Raw genomic sequence first — 19,736 nt, 5'->3', positions numbered from 1 at the left:
TCAGAAATCAGAATTGTTTGTTTTTCTTTGATTCTGGGGCAAAGGCAAATTTCATAACTCCAGATATGGCAGGAAGGCTTGGCATCAAGCTTGAGGAAATGGGGCCATCCGGCATGTGTGATATGGCCAACCCTGAACTCAACACACCTGTCACTCCTATCATTGGCAAGTTGAGGATGCATATCCAGGGATATCAGGATGCAGAGGACTTCTACATTATGCCTTTGCTAGAGTGTGATGCTTTGCTTGGGATGCCTTGGATGTACAAGGTGGGGACTGATGTGCAGATGAGAACAAGAAGATTTCTTTCACTCAGAGAGGCAAAAATCATGTACTTGATGTAAAGTTGAAAGGGGAGTCCATCCCTATAGTTTCAGCTTCTTGTATTTCCAATGTAATAAAGCATCATATTTCAGCGTACTTGATTTTTGTCAAAGAGGACAGCCAACCAGTTCAGGAAGGCTCTACTCTTTCTGCTTTAGATAGAGAAAGGGCTCCTTTTATTTCAGAATTTCAGGATTGTTTCTCAGATGCACTTCCTCAAGAATTACCTTCCACGAAGCCCGAGGATCATCAAATTGATATAATTCCACGAAGCTCACCGCCTAATATACCTCCCTATCGTGTCAGTAAGGCACAACAGAAAGAGATAATATCACAAGTGAAGGAACTCTTGGAAAAGGAATTAATACAACCAAGTAATTCTCCTTACTGTTCCCCTATGTTGCTTGTGCAAAAGAAGGATGGCAATTGGAGAATGTGTATTGATTATAGGGCTTTGAATAAAGTCACAATTAAGAACCGTTTTCCAATTCCATGCATTGATGATATATTGGATCGGTTGGAAGGTTCCTCAATGTTCAGTCGTATTGACCTTAAAAGCGGATACCATCAGATAAGGATACGGCCTGAAGATGTCTACAAGACATGCATATGCTGTCCTTGCATTCTCAATTAATTGAGTCATAGAACCCACCTTGGTTTTGATGCAATAATCACGTAGCTCACTAGGCAATCCACAACAGTACCTCTCTATTTGCTCTTTCAAAGAAACATGCCTGTAAGAGCTCAATGGCAACAAAACATCCCAAAACCTCTGGGTGTAATCATCAAGATTCTTGCAAAGTTTGTATGACAAGTCATGCCAGTGTGAAAGTACTTCAACTTCAAAAGTTGGAGTAAGCCAAGTAGAAGAGAACACTTGCTTAAATTCCAGCCAAGTAGCAGGTGCATCTCCATGAAGCATAAGATTGGTGTACCACTTAAGTGCATTGCCTTTCAAAAATGTGGCAACCTTCCTCATCTTGGATGCTTCTGTAAACAAACCCCCAAGAAATGCAGCATCAAACTGTTGAAGGAATGTGAGGGCTTTGTACCTATCATGTACTCCATTATATGTCTCAAACTTGACATGAGAACCACCATCCTTAAATTCTTTATACACATTTGATATTGTCTGTCCCAAAGATGGCTGTATATTTGCAGCATTCCCTTCACTAGGGAGAGCCATGCTTGGCTGAACATTAGGCATGGGAGCATATGCTGTGGCTTGCATGCCTGGCTGCATTCCCACATTGTCATACATGGCTTGCTTTCTATGCCCAATTGGCGGTGAAATCAACATAGCATCAAAGATAGAATCTGTACCAAAATATTCAGGTTGCTGCCTCAAATATGGCTGAGGTGGTTGAGCCACATTTATGGACTGCACATTATTATTTTGAGGAGTAGAAGTACCCAAACCAAGGCCTTGTGCTGGCTGCTCATACTGTTGCACTGGCTGTACTTTTTGTACCTCTTTCTCAAGTGCTCTTTTGGGTGATTCCTCTCTCTTGGAAGTCACTTTCTGAGTCATTTTTGATGGTTGTCCCTCATGGGAAACTGATGCATGAGTGTGCGGTCCGCCATGAGAAGCTGATGCATGTGTATACTCACTCTTTCTGTGCTTGTGCTTTCTTGATTTCTTCTTCTTCTTGACAGTTGTTTGCACAATCTGAGCCAAATTTTGAGCCAGCTGAGTCAAAGCAATCACTGCACTTGCAAGCTGTGCATTCAACATAGTAGCATCATCTGACTCACTGCTAGAACTAGTATCACCGTTGAGCTCAGTTGTAGCTTCATGTGTGGCCTGCTCAAAAGGCATTTGTCGTGCTCCCTGCAGCTGTACACTAGCTGGATCATTAAGGCTTTCCTGCCTTCTCCTTTGAGGAGTTGTGGAGCTCTCTTGCTCATGGGTACTCACCATGTTTATGGTTGTAATATTCAGCTGTCAAAAAGTGCAGCAAAGATATCCTTCCACCACACTACCAAGGCCCACCTCTTGAGAAAGAGTGTGTGGTGTCCCGGCAATGGAACCAATGAAACCAGCCTCTAATCACTCAAAGGGCAGTGGAACTAAACCTTTAATCACTTCAGCACTTATTTACAGCTCACAAAGCATATATCACAACCATTAACCATTGCATGATCACCATTTGGCATTTACCCATTTGTTCACAAACAAAACCACTGAAAAAAGGATGGAGGCTAGAATGCCCCTACTCAACAAACATAGACAAGTGCACCCGATTGGCCCCAAACACCGTGGCGCCCCTTTCGGTATTTCTTTATATTTCACAGTGAAATGATTACAAGTTGCATCTGGGAGACCTTCCCTGCAACTGAGCACGCAGCCCCAATTCACTAAGCCTTTGCAAGGCTTTCAAGCATAGAACACCATCACATAAGTATACTTAACCCATAAGCTCAATCCAAAGGCATTCTCTTTTCCGAGTGCAATTCCATTGGCTGTCTAGATGCAATCACACCCCAGCTGCACTCTCTTTGAGTGGTTTCCAGATGGCATTCACAAAGCTTTTCAAAGCTCCAAAATAAAATCAGCAAAGTACCCAACCAAAGAATGACTCATGTAGCACTGCCTGGGCACCTGTGAGCCAAGAAAGAAGCGACACACGAGGCCAACCAATAGCTTATGGCAAAAAGAAATTGCAGCAGCAAAATCACAACTCACCAAGCCCTGAAAACTCAAACCAAGTCCTCAATCGCCAAGAGGACATAGTAGCCAATGCCCAATTGCATTCTCAGCCAGAGAGGAGTGCAAAGGCATGAAGAAAGAGCATTTACAAGAGCCGACCAGCAAGAATTCCACTGAAGAAGCACTTTTGTCTCGAAGAAATGGGAGTTCTTGGGCTCAAAAGAAGCGTGCTTCAGAGAGAAATGCATTGAGAAGGTTTTGGAGAAGTTTCATCGCCGGAAAGTCCTCCAAAACTGAGAAAAACCAGTCAACCAGCGCATGGGACCACTCAAAATTCAACAAAAAGCTGTAGCTTTGCAAGAGGAGAGGCCCAGGAGGCGGTAGAAGCAAAAAGGCCCAAAAAAAGCCACTTTTGCAAATTCGACCCGCAAAAGAAGTGCTCAGCTCTGTTCGTTCTACCAAACGCACGGAGGGAAAAGCATATCACTATGAAGGGGAGGCGGAGGGGAAGCCATCGGGCCAAACGGAAGTCAAGGAATCCAAACGGGTGAGGAGTTATGAAGAAAAACGGAATTCAGCTGAAGGAGGCTGAAAAACCAGTCCAAAATCTCAACAAAGGGAAAAGATGAGAGAGAAAACCACACATGTGAAGTTTAGAAGGCCCACGAAGGTCCAAGAATGGCAAAGGAGCATGTAGAAGGCACTAGAGCCACCTGGAACTCTAGGGGAGCCACTGAAGGTACATGGCCCTCATACAATCAAACGACGGGGTCCATTGCTCCTCTCCTAGAGAGGAGAATGGAAACCCTAGAAGGGACGAGAGTGGGGCCAACCAAGCCAACGGATCCCCCTTTCCGACATTGCAAGATCAACATCGTTACCTCCGGGGCCAAAGGACATGCATTCCAAATCTCTAGATAGTTCCAAGGCCCGAGCCTCCAAAACTTGCTCAGTAGGGGCTGTCCTAGGCAGGATCTAGGGCCTGGAAGCCGGGAGAATAGACCTAGAGTACATGGTGGAGAACTCGTCTCCCTCACAGATCATGGAGTTTTCAGGGTTGAGGAACAAAGAGGAAGCCACAATCTGATTGGGAGGCGAGGGGACGGCGACCCTGCCCCCTCTTGCATGAAGGCTAGGAGGCAAGATCGGGCTTAGGGGAGGAGTGGGTGGTGGAGGAAGAAGAAAAAGAGACAGTCGAATTAGGGGAGGAGTGCGGGTGGAGAAAGAAGAAGAGGTGGTCGAGACTGCTACAACAGCGAATAGGGGCGAGGAAGGCGGTGGGCACACGAAAGAGGGAGGCAAGTAGAGATAGTGACTATAGCAAGGGGAGAAGGCAGAGAGGGGGAAGATCAACAAGAGGAGGAGGGAATCGAAGGTGTTTCCATTAGAGCCCTTCTTGCCAGACAAAAGTCACCACCAAGATCTCTTTCTCCAAAACACGAACCCCGACACTCTGAGAAACGAAAAAGGGAGGCGGAGAAAGGTGCGAGAAAAAGGGCAGCCAAGAGCTCAAGCAAGATACTACTCCCCAAACAAAGCTTAAGAGCTGAGCTTAAAAGCTAAGAGAAAGAGCACGTGTCAAGGGCGAAAGAAAGGAAGCCAAAGGCTGCTAAAACGGGAGCTCCAACCCGAACGCTGCAAGAGTCCAAGGCCAACACGGAACTTTGAACCTGCAAATTCGCTAGTCGAATAGCTGCTGCAACCGAAGTACAAAGGGGGGCTCTCACGGGGCCAAGGGAGCCCCCTCAGCGAACCCTGTCATGGCAACCAAGGGCGAAGATGCCAACAGCTGAACTAGCTGGTGCGTGGCACGTCAAACTCAAGGGAGGTCAGGAGCCAAAGGAGTCGCTTCTCGCAAACATGGTCGGCTGGAGAGGCTCTTGGGAAGCCGCAAGCACGTGCTTCCAGCAGCACACGGGAAAAGGAGGTGTAATCACCTTCACATGAGGCAGAGAAGAGGCGCCGACCAAAAGTGGGAGTGTGGGATCTCGGGGGGGGGGGGGGGGGGGGGAGCAGCTCGAGTCGCCCCTCATAGGACTTCGACTACTCATGACCAACACACAACAGAACAAGATTCTCCCGACGCTTGGAGCTTCTTCCCATTCATGTTGTTTCTAGTTTTCATTTCATCATCGATAATTCCGGGGAGGTGTGACACCCCAGTTCCCCCATGGGAGTGTACTCTCATGTTGGCTTCAGTTTTCGTTGGTCTCATAGGCTTTTTTGGCCTTCAGCCAGAAGTTAACCTCTCTCTCTCTCTCTCTCTCTCTCTCTCTCTCTCTCTCTCTCTCTCTCCCCCCTTCTTCTTTTGGGTGCGCGTGTGTACAGGTTTAAGGCAAGTCAAAGCCACTTCTCAACCAATTCCATAGATAACAGGAAAAACAACTTCCACAATCAAACAAGTAGTTGTCCCTGCATTGCTACCGTTGTATTCCAAAGCTTGTTTCATCTTTTAGCTCAAGCTTAAGATTACGAGTAAGCTTCATGTATGCATGGCCGCCTTTCAAAGTAGGAACTCAACGCTACTGCTATCAACTAATGGTGTTCTTCATAGATGAAGAAGTGGGTCTGCATGACTTAACAAGGCTATTCTCACTCACTACCTTCGATATATGAAAGCTCATTTCACTATCAGCCTAAAATGTAAAGAAAATGTCCCAGGCTGGACTAGTGCAGAAAAGGGATAAATATACTTGTGCCTCAAAATACTTGCCTCATTAGGCTCTGGACTTGAAGGCCGTCCAGCAATCATTGGGATATCTGTGGGATAATAACACCAATTGACCCTGACCCATTTGGAACCAGAAGTATCCTCCCACAACTCCTAAAAAAGCACCATATATCAATCAAGTCAAAGTTGCTGAATAAAAGAAGCAGTAAAAGAAAAATGGCAAAGGCTGCGTTGAAGTTACCGTGAGAAAGAATATATAGAAAAAACTTCAGCTCCAGATACTAATCAAACACACCTACATAATTATCTATTAACAGCTTAGCACATAGTTTGATTCCAAATGAGATCATGTGAGTGCATGTACATTTTCCAACATTTAGTGCAAGAGTCTTTTGGAAATGACCTGCAGCCTCGCTATATACGGAGGGACACCTAGGGTCTCAGGACGGAACAACGCACAATCTTGCAGTTTATATAAGAAACCACCCACACTGCAAGCTGTATAGAAAGTTCTCCCATCACATCTGTGTGCAACATCACCCACCCAGTCTACTCCAAAATGATCAGTTTCCCTGCCAAATCTGTGAGAATCTTCTTGTTCCAGTTGCTGCACTGTTCCACTAAACCGTTCAGCTGTTGTGCCTGATTTCAACTGCTCAGGAAGACTAGGTGCCCCAGGTATTAAGAGAGAGTTTGAACCCACTAACTCTGTAGGAGCCCTTCTAGATTGTTGTCTAAATGCTTCAGCACTACTTGCACGCAACCCACCATCTTTCCCAGACACCTTTCCCATACGTCCTGCAACCTTTGATCCTTGAAACTGAGACTGTGGAAGGCGTTGCAAATGCAATGTAGGCTGTTGCCCAAGTTGTGAATTGAAATAAACTGGTGTATCACTGGTTTGAAGCTGAGAATGTAAAGGTACTTGAGTTTGAATCTGAGACTGTGAAGGTAGTGGAGCTGGAAGCTGAATAAGAGGTTGAGAAACTTGCAATGTATTTAAATGTTGTTGATTCTCAGCTTGTGTGAAACTATCCAGCAGAGAAGTAAAAGTGCCCCCTCCTTGTTGTGTGTCATAATCTCTTGAGCTTCCATCCATCATAGCACTAGCAAGTACGGCCGATGACCTGTCAGCCTCTCGTTGTCCATCACTAGGGCCTCGTGCCATATGTCTTCCAGCTTGCCTGTCCACAGCATCCATAGAAGGATTTCTTGCAGCTATATTAATAGCGCCAATCGACAAATCTGTTCGTGCTTGAAGCTGTGCAGGACTCCTTCCAGCAGAGTGGAATGTCCCAGCACCTCCCTGCAAGCTTGGATAAAAAGAGAAGCCCTCCCTTACACGTCCATACATGGGAATCTGGCGCTGTCCTTGAGTCTCAAAACCACACTTTGGACAGTACCAATCACCTTTTGGAATGCTCTTGAGCTGGTAGGGCTGCAGGCACCGCAGATGATACACATTTTCACATAAATCACAAATCAAGACATTTCCTGTATCTCTTACTATCATCTTGCAAATTTCGCAGGGCAAAGGTGCATTCATGAATGGCTTTGGGTGAGCTGGTTGCAAGTCACACTCAGTAGCAGAACTGGATAGTATAAGATCCTGTATGGCCCGTGTGAGCTGTTTGTGTTTCAAGCGCACACCTGTCATATCTGCTGGCTTTTGCACAGCACTTGCAGATATGTTCTCCTGGCCCAAGGTACTGATGGAAGATGATGCAGAGGCTTGATCATCACTCTGTGTATGCCCTTCTTGTGGATGAGCTTTCGAGAGCTCCATCTGCACTTGATGAGTTTCATCATTTGTAATCGTTATTCTAGAGCCAGCCAAACTATTGCCAGAAATTGCTGATAAATTGGACCCTGCAGGATAGTGACTCACATAAATATAACGCAGCAATCGAAATAGCTCTTCATTCAATGCATCTGAATTATTTACTACATTTAATAAACAACAAGAATGCAGACTATCAGCAAACCATGAACTGCAACACACACACACATAAGACATATGTATGTACATAAATGCATGCTTGCTTGCTTTCTTACATCTATTATTTTAATGCATTCATTTATGTCTATATAGAAGTATGTATGTGTAGGCCCAGGGAGAATACCCGAGTATCCATGTAGGCGAGTGATCTCAAAGAGAATCTCCCTGACAGAAGCTCAGCAACAATAAATATGTAAGGCCAGCCATCCATAGCAAGCTGTCATTTTGCCAAAGTTCACTACAGTTTCATGAGTTCCTATGGAATAATGGTTCGGGTTTTTTTCATAGAATAATGAATCAAGCAATGGCATTGCTGCTCTTTATCTCATAACAAATTGCAGATTTAGCAATGGCACATAGGAACTTTGCTTTGTTACACGTGTGTGATGCAAGCTTGCCCCAATTCGATGCGACCACCTTTTGGATGCTTGTTGTGATTCTAAAGGGAAATGGTGCAATGGAATAGCATTCCATTGAGCAAGCATACAGGCATGCTTTGGAGGTTGATATTGCACAACACTTCAACGCTGGGGTTACATTTTGAATAGCTTAACAAAGAATAGCCACACCCTCAGGATATTCAAAGAACTAGCACAAAACCACGATTATCATTAAGCAGGCGGCAGGATAACTTCTTCCCTTGATAGCTGGACACCACAAGGACAATTATCTGGAAACTTCCTCAATTGTAAGCACCATTTCACTCCAGAACCCACTAAACACAAATTCTCGAGCTCATGTTGCACCTTGATTCTTGCGAACCTCTGATTCAAAACAGCAATCACACAAGGAGTAGATAGCCAATACAGCGCATAGAAAAGAGAATCAACACTTGGCCATCACAGTGGGACCACAAAGTAGAAACTTATGGCGCTTAGACTCGACACACTTTGAATGTTTAAAATTGTAAGGTATTTCATCCAGGCTGCCACCAAAAGTGGCACCAGTGGTCAAGGTACTAATGCATTATTTGTAGTCAAAAGCAGAGTGGATGAATGAGCATAATGAGCATTGGAAAATGACGATCTGTCTCACAAAAAACGATGAGCAAACGAAAGAAACATAAGTACACTGCTTGATATGCCGCACTATAGGAGCATGGCCAAGCAGCAGCAACGGAGCAAAAACATCGAGAGCCTTTGGGGATGCATCCAGCATAATGCTTAAGACAGAGCAAGGACCAGCCACAGATTGATGCACTACTTAGACCCTCTCAAAAGAAATTCTGTCTGAATAGACCCAGCCCTGAGAGCAAGGGCAATTCTACCTCTGAATATACTCGGCCCTGAATTAGTGCACATCATAGAGCCTTTATTGATTTTGTTTGGTAAACGGGTGTAACAGGGAGGAGGATTATATAGATTACACCCTGTGCACCCTACAAAGGCAGCCCAACAGGTTTAATCAGTATCCATTAAGTCATTTCCAAAACTAGAAGAAATAAAAGAAGCCTTCCTAAGAAGGTATAGAAAGGAGATCAATGAAGAGGATGTCTCAACTCAATTAAAGAATCTGAAGCAAACGGAGAACAAATCTGTCCAAGAATTTGTACTCCAAATGAGAACTAGTGCCCAATAGGGAGCCGGATATGGTGAAAATGAAGGAAAGAATCTCTCTAACCTCACAACCTATGCGAAAAAGGAACAGCTCCGCATCACACTCAATGATGCAGACCACACTTGAATACCTCACTCAAAGAACAGAGTATGAACAGTGTAAACAAGAGAGAGAACTCGGATCTTATTCTTCCACCAAGTAGTGGGCAAAACACAGCTCAGAATGAGCACAAAAGGACCAGCAAGTGCTGGACTACAAACTGAGAACTCTTAGTGTGTCTTCTCCTGCTCCGCACTGCCTTGGATGGCTTCTGTGGCTGCAAGAGAAGTGAGGGGAAGGGGGGGTATTTATAGGGGGCTTGCAGCCCCTAGAGATGGCCGACCCAGGGTGACAAGACCCTGCAGGATCTACACCAACACCACACGGAATCCCTACCCCAATCAACCAGAACCAATCACAGGCAATCTCAATCCCCCTGTCCACCCCTAAGCACATGGGCTACAGCTCCACTCGTCCATAGGCCTATATCTAACCCAAGCATCCCATACCACTTGAGCCCATCTCGAAGACCTTCGATACGCAATCGTATGATCTGCCATGTGATGGCTAGATTCTTGGCCTCAGGTCCAAGCCCAACCATCAATTGAGGAGCGCTCAACTAAACTGCCACAATAGCATTGGCCCTCCTGTATATAGAAGGAAACCTCACTATAAATAGCATGACGCTATGAATAGCCCCTCAATATAAAGCGAGCACTATATATAAAGCAACCTCTATATATAGCAATCCCGGCTAGAAATAGCCATCAAGCCCTTTGCTATCCCTAGACACACGCTAGCCTACTATCTAACCCTAGGTACACTACGCACATGACACAAGGGTCGGTTGTTAGGGGGCTGGCCGACTAGCAAACCGGCCCCTATGCTGTCCCAAACAAACCCGCCTGGGCAGACTATATATAAGGGGCTGCCAGGGAGAGCTGCTGTCCCTGCCCTTTGTGGCCTGTAATGCAGCCCTCCATGTTACTGTCTTGCCCATAACAGTCCCCCATTCTCCCTCCCCCTCATAGTCTATGACCCCAATGTCCTCATATGGGATCTCACAGGTGGGGGGCATTGGCTTCCAGCATCCCCTCTCAATGACACCACTGTGGTCCAATCCATGTGTCGAATGAGGTGTTCCGTCTATTCCTATCGGAGAGCCTTCGTGAATACATCGGAAAGATTGTCGGCAGTCGAAGCTCCATGATGTCGTTGATGATGAGCTCCCATACGAGTGGTAATGGACTTCAATGTTCTTCGTTCGTGCATGAAACACTAGGTTCTTCGCGATGGCTATGCAACTCTGGTTGTCGCACATGACCACCGTCGCCTCCTTATGAGTCACGTCCATACCCTCAAGTATCCACCTGAGCCACAACGTCTCACATGCTGCAGAGCAAGCAGCCCTCCTCTGTAGAAGAAAGGGCAACTAAATTTATTTCTAAGAGAGGGCCCCTGATTCAAGCACAAAACCTTGAAGTCAACCTCAAAGAATCCACCTTACTCCTTCCCCGTGGTGTATGTAATCCCGTATGTGCAAGTACCCTTCAAATACATCAACACCCATCAGCTGCCTTCCAATGATTTTCCCAAGGTTTTGCAAAAACTAATACAAGAGCCCAACGGCAAAGGAGATGTCCAACTTAGTGTTGGTTAGATGCCCACCAACCATCGATACCTGCTTGCATCCACCAGATCTGAAGAGTCATGAATGCTCAACTTCTACCTAAGCTCCAACGGTGTTACTGCCTCCTTGCAAACCTCCATCTCGAACCGCTTCACAATCTCCTAATGGTACTTCAAATGAAAATGATGTCCTTGTTCTGCCTTGCCTCAATCCCAAGGGGGTAGTGGAGAGATCCCAAGTCTGTAATCTACAACTCCTTTGAGTAGCCTCTTTCCTGATGTAGTCACCGGTAAAGATCAGATCGTCCACGTATAGGATCAGAACCAACCTTTGTCCCCCCTCTGAGAAGAGATACAGGTTTGCATCCGATGGACTTCGATTCCACCCGATCTTCGAGAATATTGAGGCCTATTTCAGCCCGTATAACACCTTCTTCACTTTGTATAAATTTGAAGTCGACCTTGGAACCTTAAAACCTCTTGAAGCAGCCCCACGCTACAGCATACTACACTAATTAGTCTAGACTCTAGACTCTACTGCACTGCGCAGCCCCGGCTCCCCCATGCTGAGTTCTCTCCTATAAGACTGTAATATCAGCTTTGATTCTTGAAGGTAAATTTCTTGCTGCTGTTAGAATTGAGGACTCTCTATCTTTGGCGCTTGAAAGTTGGCAGGCAAGTGCTACAACCTGTTCAAACTTCGAACTACTAAGTTCTAATTTTACCTTTAATTCTCTTTTTTGTCTTGTTTGAACTTTGCAATCTGGACTTTGAAGATAGTTCCAGCCCTTACGCTTGCATTACTTGCACATTGAAATCTGCAGATATATGTCATATAAGGTATAAGCATCCCTGCAAGCTCTAGCCTCTCGAGTGACAAGTCTCTACCTCCTCACTGCTCATGTAGTTTTAACTTTTAGAGGCTTCAGCCATCAAAGTTCAATATCTCTATTTGAATTTTGTGAAAGGTTTCTTTAAGTCATCAATGCTCTACATGTCTAGAGCCTTCACGCTTGAACCTATTACCTTCAGGTCACATTGTAGAACTTGCAATTATTTTGAGTCTACTAATTTCTAAAAATACTTGCAAATTGCATTGCCTTGCAGTTTCAAGTTTCAACTTTCAGCTTTCATCATGGGTAGGACCAAAGAACTGAGTGGGAGTATGTTGAGATTGAAGGTGATTCTAGAAAGGGGACAAGTGGAATGAAGAGGAATTCATACAAGCCAAAATGTGGTGCTGAAAGCTGTCTTATGCACATCTTCAGACCGTATTCTTATCTAGTGATAGCCACTCTTCAAGTCTATCCGACTGAATATAGTAAACCCCTCTTAGCCAATCCAAGATGTCATCAATCCTGAATATCGGAAATCTATTCTTGATTGTTAACTTATTTAGAGCTCTGTAGTCTATGCACATCCTCCATGATCCATCTTTCTTTTGCACAAGCAACATAGGGGAAGAGCTTGGCTGAATCATCCCCTTTCCCAAGAGATCCTTTACCTGGTGCATGATCTCCTCCTGCTGGACTGCACTAACTCTATAGGGAGGCTTGTTTGACAACGTGCTTCATGGGATTATATCTATGGTATGATCCTCAGGTCTTTTAGGAGGTAGTTCCTGTGGTAGGGAGTCAGAAAGCAATCTTGAAACTCAAAAAGAAAATCCATCCTCTCTTTTTGAAGCTTCGAAGGATTAGATCTTTCTTCAGCTGGTTGTTTTTATGTTGCAAAAACTAAGTACGTTGAAAGATGCTTTTTCATTACATAAGAAATGGCTGGAGCAGATACAACTGGTAGACACTCCCCTTTGAAATTTGCATCCGAAACATGGGTTTTGCCTCTATGAGACAAAGTCCGCGTCTTGTTTCTTGTGTCCAAAAGAGCCCCTACACTATAGTGTCAAGGTATAACCAATAGAACATCGCATCCATTCAAAGACATGATATACAACTCCTCTATGTTCGCATAGCTTTGAATATGAGCGTAACTTGTCATGACAAGAGAAATCACTAATCTGTGATTAGTAGACATTAAAACATTATTATTATGTTATACGCCAATGGTGTAATATGTATTTGTATTTATGATGGACACCGACCGATTTGTTATGGCGGTGGATCATCTGAGTAGATAGAACTAGTCGAGTTGGAGCCACTGCTTCAGACGGCATCGAATTTGGGCATGTGATACTTATTCTATTAATAAAAATGTGCACACACCTGTCTAGGTCCTAGGGGAAATAGGAAGGGAAGGGTGCATTAAGCTGCATTGAATGGTAGATGCATGGGTCATAGGCTAAGGGTAGGTGTAAATGGGAAGATGGAACTTGAGTGATCTCTAGGGACATTAATGAAAGGGTATCACCCTTTCATTGTAAATCTCACGTAGCATTCTCTCTACCACATTGCATTCATCCGTCAGCTCTCTCCCACCTTGCATGTAGGTCGAAAAAAGAAACAAGTACTCTCACGAGGGCGCTCTTTCCCATTGGAGGGCCAATCGGCATTCAAATTTTGCATGCATTGCACACATTTGCATTCTCAAAAAGTGTGGATTTTTCACATTTGGTATCAGAGCGGTGACGATCCACGAGCGGGACGAGAAGAGGGCGACAGTTGCGAACGACGGAAGTCGCAAGAGAAGTTGGGGAAGAGGATCACGACCAACCGATCTCCGAAGTTCTGAGACAAGGGATTTTTCTGAACCCCCCATGTGAATGTACCCTTAAAAGCCTTAAACCGTGAGGAAAAGGGATCCCCTGTTCTCCCCAACGGAAAGTCGGATCGAAATAAGATTTTAAGGGGGTGATCCACCCATCAAGTACCCCCTATAACAGTATCTAGAGCTCCAATTCGCTCAAAACAAGTAGCCCAAACGGAGCGTACCAATTTACAGCAGAAATACAAGAAGAAAAGCTTAAAAGAGAAGGGAAAGGAGGTCATTTTAAGTGTCTTCTCAACACAAACGAAGCGGGAGTCGGATAAGTACCACCAACTCTACAACACTTGACTTTTGCTGTAAAATAAACCTCTTTTTTTTTAAATTACAGCAAGACATTTTCTCTCTTGTATTACTAAAAGGAAAGAATGGAAGGGGAAGGGACATATAACAATGAACTTATTCCTTTTCCTCCATTACCCCAAGGAGAGAGAGAAAGAACACCTTCACCCCCTCTTGAAGAGGATGGATTAGGTGAGAGTTATACACATCTTGAGTATGATAACCCACAAATAGATCTACAGCAGTCTCTCCTTCAAGAACCTCTTGATAGGGAGTTCTCCTTTCGTAATGAAAGAAGAAATGAGACCAGCCAAGAACAAGGTAATGAGTTCACACCTTCAACTCAAAGCCCAGTACACGTGGATTATAATCCAAGTGCGAGAGGAAGAGAGGAGACTCCTGTTAATAAGCTGATTTTCCAGCTTAGCAATATGATTGAGCAGTCCATTATGACAAGATTAGGGACTAAGAGGACTTTAAACTTCGGGGATGAAGAGTTGAGTACCCCTTCTAAGAGGTCCAAATTCCAACCGCGAGAGAGAATTGAGTTTCCCAAATATGATGGGACAAGGGAGGCTGACAAAATCCTCAATTGGATTCGTCATTTTGAGCTATACTTTGCCCATCAAGACAAGACCGAGCAAGAGAAGCTTGCTCTTGCCACATTGCATCTGCAGAAGGATGCTCTAATGTGGTGGTCCTTGTCACAAACACGAAAAAAGCCTATTCATGAATGGGCTAAGTTCATGGAGCAACTGAAAGCCACTTTCATGCCACCTAGGCATGAAGAGAACCTAACCTTTCGTTGGAAGAGGTTTAGGCAGTTCGATAATGAGAGTAATGCAGATTTTACAGCCAGATTTTGGAAACTCTCTCTAGAGTTACCCGAAAAGAGTGAGGAAGATAGGAGAAAGAAGTATTTAGCAGCCTTAAGCCCAAAAGTAAGGTACAAGGTTGAAATGTTTAACCCGACCACGCTTAAGGACCTCACTAAGCTGGCTGAAATAGCCGAGAGGAAATTGAATCCGCGTAAACCCTTCAACAAAGGAAATGAGAAAGCTATTGTACAAAATGTTAACAGCCAATCACGTCTTGGATGGATACCATTTCCTTCCATGACTGACGATGAGAAGAAAAGGCTAATCAAGGAGGGAAAATGTTTCGGATGTAAGAAACATAAGCCAAGGCATCCATGGCATAAATGTCCTACTCTATTAGTTAGCCAAAATTGTCAAAACCAATTCTGTAAAAGGGAAAGGCAAAGCATCCAAGCAAGAGGGTGAGGCTTCTACCTCCTCATCCCAAGACTCTACGATGAACATAGAACCAAGAGTAAATGCTATCCATTCAGCCAACACTGGTGTATGGATGTGTGAACTGAATAGAGAGTAGGCGTATTCATTGTAGAGTATGGACAGAGAATAAATATTTTTCTCCTCCGTGTAGAGCGTCTGATAAGATAAATAGGGCTGAAATAGAAGAGTTGGAAAAAGAGATTGAAGGTCTATAGTTTCTATAGACTAAGTAGCTCTCCATCCCAAAATCATCCATAGCCAAGGTCTACCTAGTTCAATGAAAACATTTGGGTGAGAGAATCGTTTTAATACTTACCAATTTGTTGAGAATGTGTTTAAGCTTATTGAGCACGTTACTGTAAAGAGATTTCAGCAGCTAAGTATTCATAAGAGGATTCTAAGCATGAAGAGACACTGAAGAGGTACTGCAGTGGTGCTTCTGCATTTTGAATATTCAGCATCAAGAGGAACCAGAACTTGAAGATGAGATTTAAGTTCGAATTCAGAAGAGATCGTGTACTACCCAGAGAAGATTATTTGCAGATTATGAAGAGGAGATGCAAATGCAGAAGTAAAAGAGAAGCGTACGCAAGAGAAAGAGACAAGAGAGGATCCAGAAGAGGACTTCTACCCATTCAAGCAAGAGGGAGTGTCATGACAAGAGAAATCACTAATCTGTGATTAGTAGACATTAAAACATTATTATTATGTTATACGCCAATGGTGTAATATGTATTTGTATTTATGATGGGCACCGACCGATTTGTTATGGCGGTGGATCATCTGAGTAGATAGGACTAGTCGAGCTGGAGCCACTGCTTCAGACGGCATCGAATTTGGACATGTGATACTTATTCTATCAATAAAAATGTGCACACACGTGTCTAGGTCCTAGGGGCAATAGGAAGGGAAGGGTGCATTAAGGTGCATTGAATGGTAGATGCATGGGTCATAGGCTAAGGGTAGGTGTAAATGGGAAGATGGAACTTGAGTGATCTCAAGGGACATCAATGAAAGGGTATCACCCTTTCATTGTGAATCTCACGTAGCATTCTCTCTACCACATTGCATTCATCCGTCATCTCTCTCCCACCTTGCATGTAGGTCGAAAAAAGAAACAAGTACTCTCACGAGGGCGCTCTTTCCCATTGGAAGGCCAATCAGCATTCAAATTCTGCATGCATTGCACACATTTGCATTCTCAAAAAGTGTGGATTTTTCACATAACTTTCCAATTACCGGAGTGACTAAGTCACTATGACTTATTTACCACACAGAATGTAAGGGCCGCGCTCCCCCACTACAACCGGAAGGTACACGACCATGACGGCCTACGGACTGAGCATTTCGCACATGGGCAAGAGATCTTAGCCCCGGTTCTTGCACAGATGTTCAACCATGATGTATGCCATGGCTTCCCACAGGGTTGGAGCACCACTACTATTGTACCGATACACAAGGCAGGAGACCCCATGGACACTAGGAACTACCGTACCCTCATGATTAGCCTTCAACACCTCAGGCAGTGCTCCACCGACTCAGCTTCACTTATCGTAGTTGAGATAGTACAGTCCTACACCTATTTGGGATCAACCTTCAGAGGACCCCTCTTCACGATGACCCATGCAGATGAGGCACGACTCACACAAGGGCGAAGTGCTTTGGCTCGACTAAAGCAACAGTGCTTCCAAGCACACTTCCAAGATCCACCGACGAGGGGCTGGCTTTTTGATACGCTAGTGCGACCGACTGCCATGTATGCAACACCCTTTTGGAGATGCGATCTCTCGAAGACAGGGTGTAGGAAATTTTGAGCGGCTACAGGTGATCATGGGATCCAAGATGATTTGATGTAAGCCCTCAACCCACGTGCGATAGAACAGTCAAAGTTCACCATGACCCCTCTCCAAGTTGATGCCATCTTTCAGACAGTGACTTTCATCCACAGAGTTTGGGACTTACTTCAATGGAGACTTCCAAGGCTGGCCATGGAATCATCCAAATGACTAGCAGAGAACACGGCAGACACATGATATGCACGTATATCCACCTCGCTAGCCAGGCACGATATCCAGATTGATAGACTTCCTCCCTTTCAGTACAGCATGGACACGCCTCCTAAGTTGATCCCACGAGACGAGATCAACCAGATTGGGGTCAAAGGGGCAGTGTGGATTTTCTTCCTGTATTGAGGTCACTTGTTCACTCTGAGATCTATGTTGAAGCATGGTCACCCTGAGAAGCTGGTCAGTAAGTTGTGGGATTGCCAGTCCTGGTTGAGTAAGTTGGATGCTTTGTGGAATGCTTGGGCACCTTTATAGTGGTCATGGACAATGGTGAATGCCTTAGCCTTGCCTTGGCACTTGGGTACTAGTGTGTGCACTAGGATGGAATGCAGGTGGTAGCCAAAGTTTGGCTTGGACAGTGGAATTGCCCGTGGGGCAAAGCACAAGGGTGAGCCCTTGTTGTATGTACCAATTTCATTCCTAAAAAAATAAATAAATACCGGAAGGGGTGCCAAGTGTGTAGGGCCAGTGTGGTGTCTTGTACTTGGTTTCATTGAGCAGGGGCACTCTAGCCTCCATCTAGTTATTTCTCAAATTGTTTCTAAGTGGTATTGTTTAAAGTTAAGTGGTTGGAAATGATGCAATGTGGCTATAAGTAATGAATATGTAATGCAAGTTATGGTCTACTGCCGTTTAGGAAACTGAAGGCCGGTTACATACGAGGACGCTACCACTGTCTCTACCTGGAGAAGAGTGGCTTCGGTCCACTATCACTTCCATGATCAGGTCTGTTTTGGGCTCTATCTGATAGAGATGTGCCAGCACAAGGAGACACTCCTGTCAACTATCAAAGAGCAGCAAGAGGCAACTAGACCACAGGACAAGGAGCCTGACTCGGCACAGTGACGAGTCATAGACTTCTATACATATGAGTAAACTCCAGGACACAATGGAGTAGAGGAGGAGCAGCTAGCTTATATAAGGGCAGCTTGGATCAGCAAAGAGAGCCAACATGGTGCCACTGAGAGAGGGACACAGAGATCACGCGCGAGACAGAGAGTGCCGAGAGCACATTCTATTGAGGTCCGACCTATCACAATTGTCCTAAAAGGGGACCGACAGAGACGAGAGGTCACCCTAGACCTAGCCCAGAGAGTTCAGAGATCGAGGAGACGGCTCAACAAACGCAGATACAAGATATTTTCACAGCTCACCAGAGAGTCATCACTGTGCCGGCTTCGATTTCTAAGTCCCAACTCCGAGATCGACTTGATTCAGCTTGTGATTGACTGGTTATGATTTTGCTAGCATAGATTAGTACTCAGCAAGGGCCCTAGCGCGCCCTTTGCTCCAACCCACTAAGGCTTGTATGAGTCTACTATTTTTGCGCACTTTGTCTCATAGGCCCATGAGGCCTCCCACGGACGTACATCTCTCTCTCTCTCTCTCTCTCTCTCTCTCTCTCTCTCTCTCTCTCTCTCTCTCTCTCTCTCATGTTGCCTGCTCTCTCCCCGCCTTGCTGCTCCCCCACGCCTTGCTCCCCGCCATCCTCCCCTTCACACTAGCTGCTCACCCCCCTGCCACTCTTGCTCTCCACCTCCACCCGCCTTGCTCGTTGCTCCTCTTCACCCCCCCGCCACCCTTGATGCGTGCATCCACCCTGCTCGCTGTCGCGGGAGCCCCGTCTACCCCTCCAAGCTATCGCAGGTGTTGCAGGAGCCCTCCAGCCATCGCGGGGGCTTCTCAACCCCCCTTCTCTGTGTGGCACCTGTTGCCGAGGTACCGAGGGCACCTGTGTGAGCCCCGGACCCCCAAGCACCCCCACGGGCTGCTCAATTGCGCCACCAGCGCCATAGGGGGCCCTGTGGTCCCTAGCAGTTGTGTGTTGCTTGAGAGGCAGCCTCAAGCTGCTATTCATCGAGGCTGACCTTGGTGGCTAGCCCCTCAAGACCTCAAGGCCTCCCTCCTCAACTCACGCAATCTCCACCGAAAAAAAAACACACTCCAAGAAGATTATAGGATCAAGAAAGGCTAGCAATATGGGGACAAAAGAGAGCTCACCAAATCAGAAAACAAGAGATCCTAGGACTGGAAGTATAGCCTCATTTGGACGAAGGCGGAGTGCAAAAAAATACACTCCAAGAAGATTATAGGATCAAGAAAGGCTGGCAATCTGGGGACAAAAGAGAGCTCACCAGATCAGAAAACAAGAGGTGAGGACCGGAAGTATAGCCTCATTTGGACGAAGGCGGAGAAGATAGAAGACCCGAGTGTCAAGGCTTGCATATCAACACTTAAGGAAGTATGCAAGATACAAGACACTGTAATTGAATGCCTACGCAAGAAGCTAAGAGAGACTAGAGGAGACGAGCTCTTAAACCTCTGAGCCCAAATGCAAGATGAAATGAAGAAATGGCAAGAGGAGATGCAAACCAAATGGACATGTGAAAAAAGTAAAATGTTGAAGGACATGAATTGTGTTCTAGGTGAAAAAACCAGTCATTTGGCCTCTCAGATTGAAATATTAGAAGCCCAGGTTGCTGCCCCTTAAAGATGAGAATGA

The 19,736-nt window shown here is 45.3% G+C and overlaps 1 protein-coding gene across 4 annotated transcripts in view; it reads right to left on the bottom strand.

Annotated features, from left to right (window-relative positions):
• LOC147898882 (uncharacterized) overlaps positions 1 to 19,736 on the bottom strand; it is a 103,559-nt gene that overhangs the window by 53,919 nt on the left and 29,904 nt on the right. For all 4 annotated transcript variants that reach the window (XR_015541521.1, XR_015541522.1, XR_015541523.1 and 1 more), the window contains exons 3-4: positions 6,049 to 7,514; positions 5,688 to 5,798 (exon numbers count right to left, since the gene is read on the bottom strand). Coding sequence is in view for 1 of the 4 variants with exons in the window: in XM_087379086.1 (XP_087235212.1) it covers positions 5,688 to 5,798; positions 6,049 to 7,514 (1,577 nt within the window). In the remaining 3 variants the exon portion in view is untranslated. The remainder of the gene's footprint in view (positions 1 to 5,687; positions 5,799 to 6,048; positions 7,515 to 19,736) is intronic.

The sequence above is a fragment of the Dipteris shenzhenensis genome, chromosome 9, assembly GCF_047967505.1.
Source record: "Dipteris shenzhenensis isolate YYH24624 ecotype China chromosome 9, Dip_SZ_1.0, whole genome shotgun sequence".
In the NCBI taxonomy this organism is placed as follows: domain Eukaryota; kingdom Viridiplantae; phylum Streptophyta; class Polypodiopsida; order Gleicheniales; family Dipteridaceae; genus Dipteris; species Dipteris shenzhenensis.
Note: the sequence above shows the minus strand (reverse complement) of the source record. Positions and strands in the feature narration are given on the sequence as shown.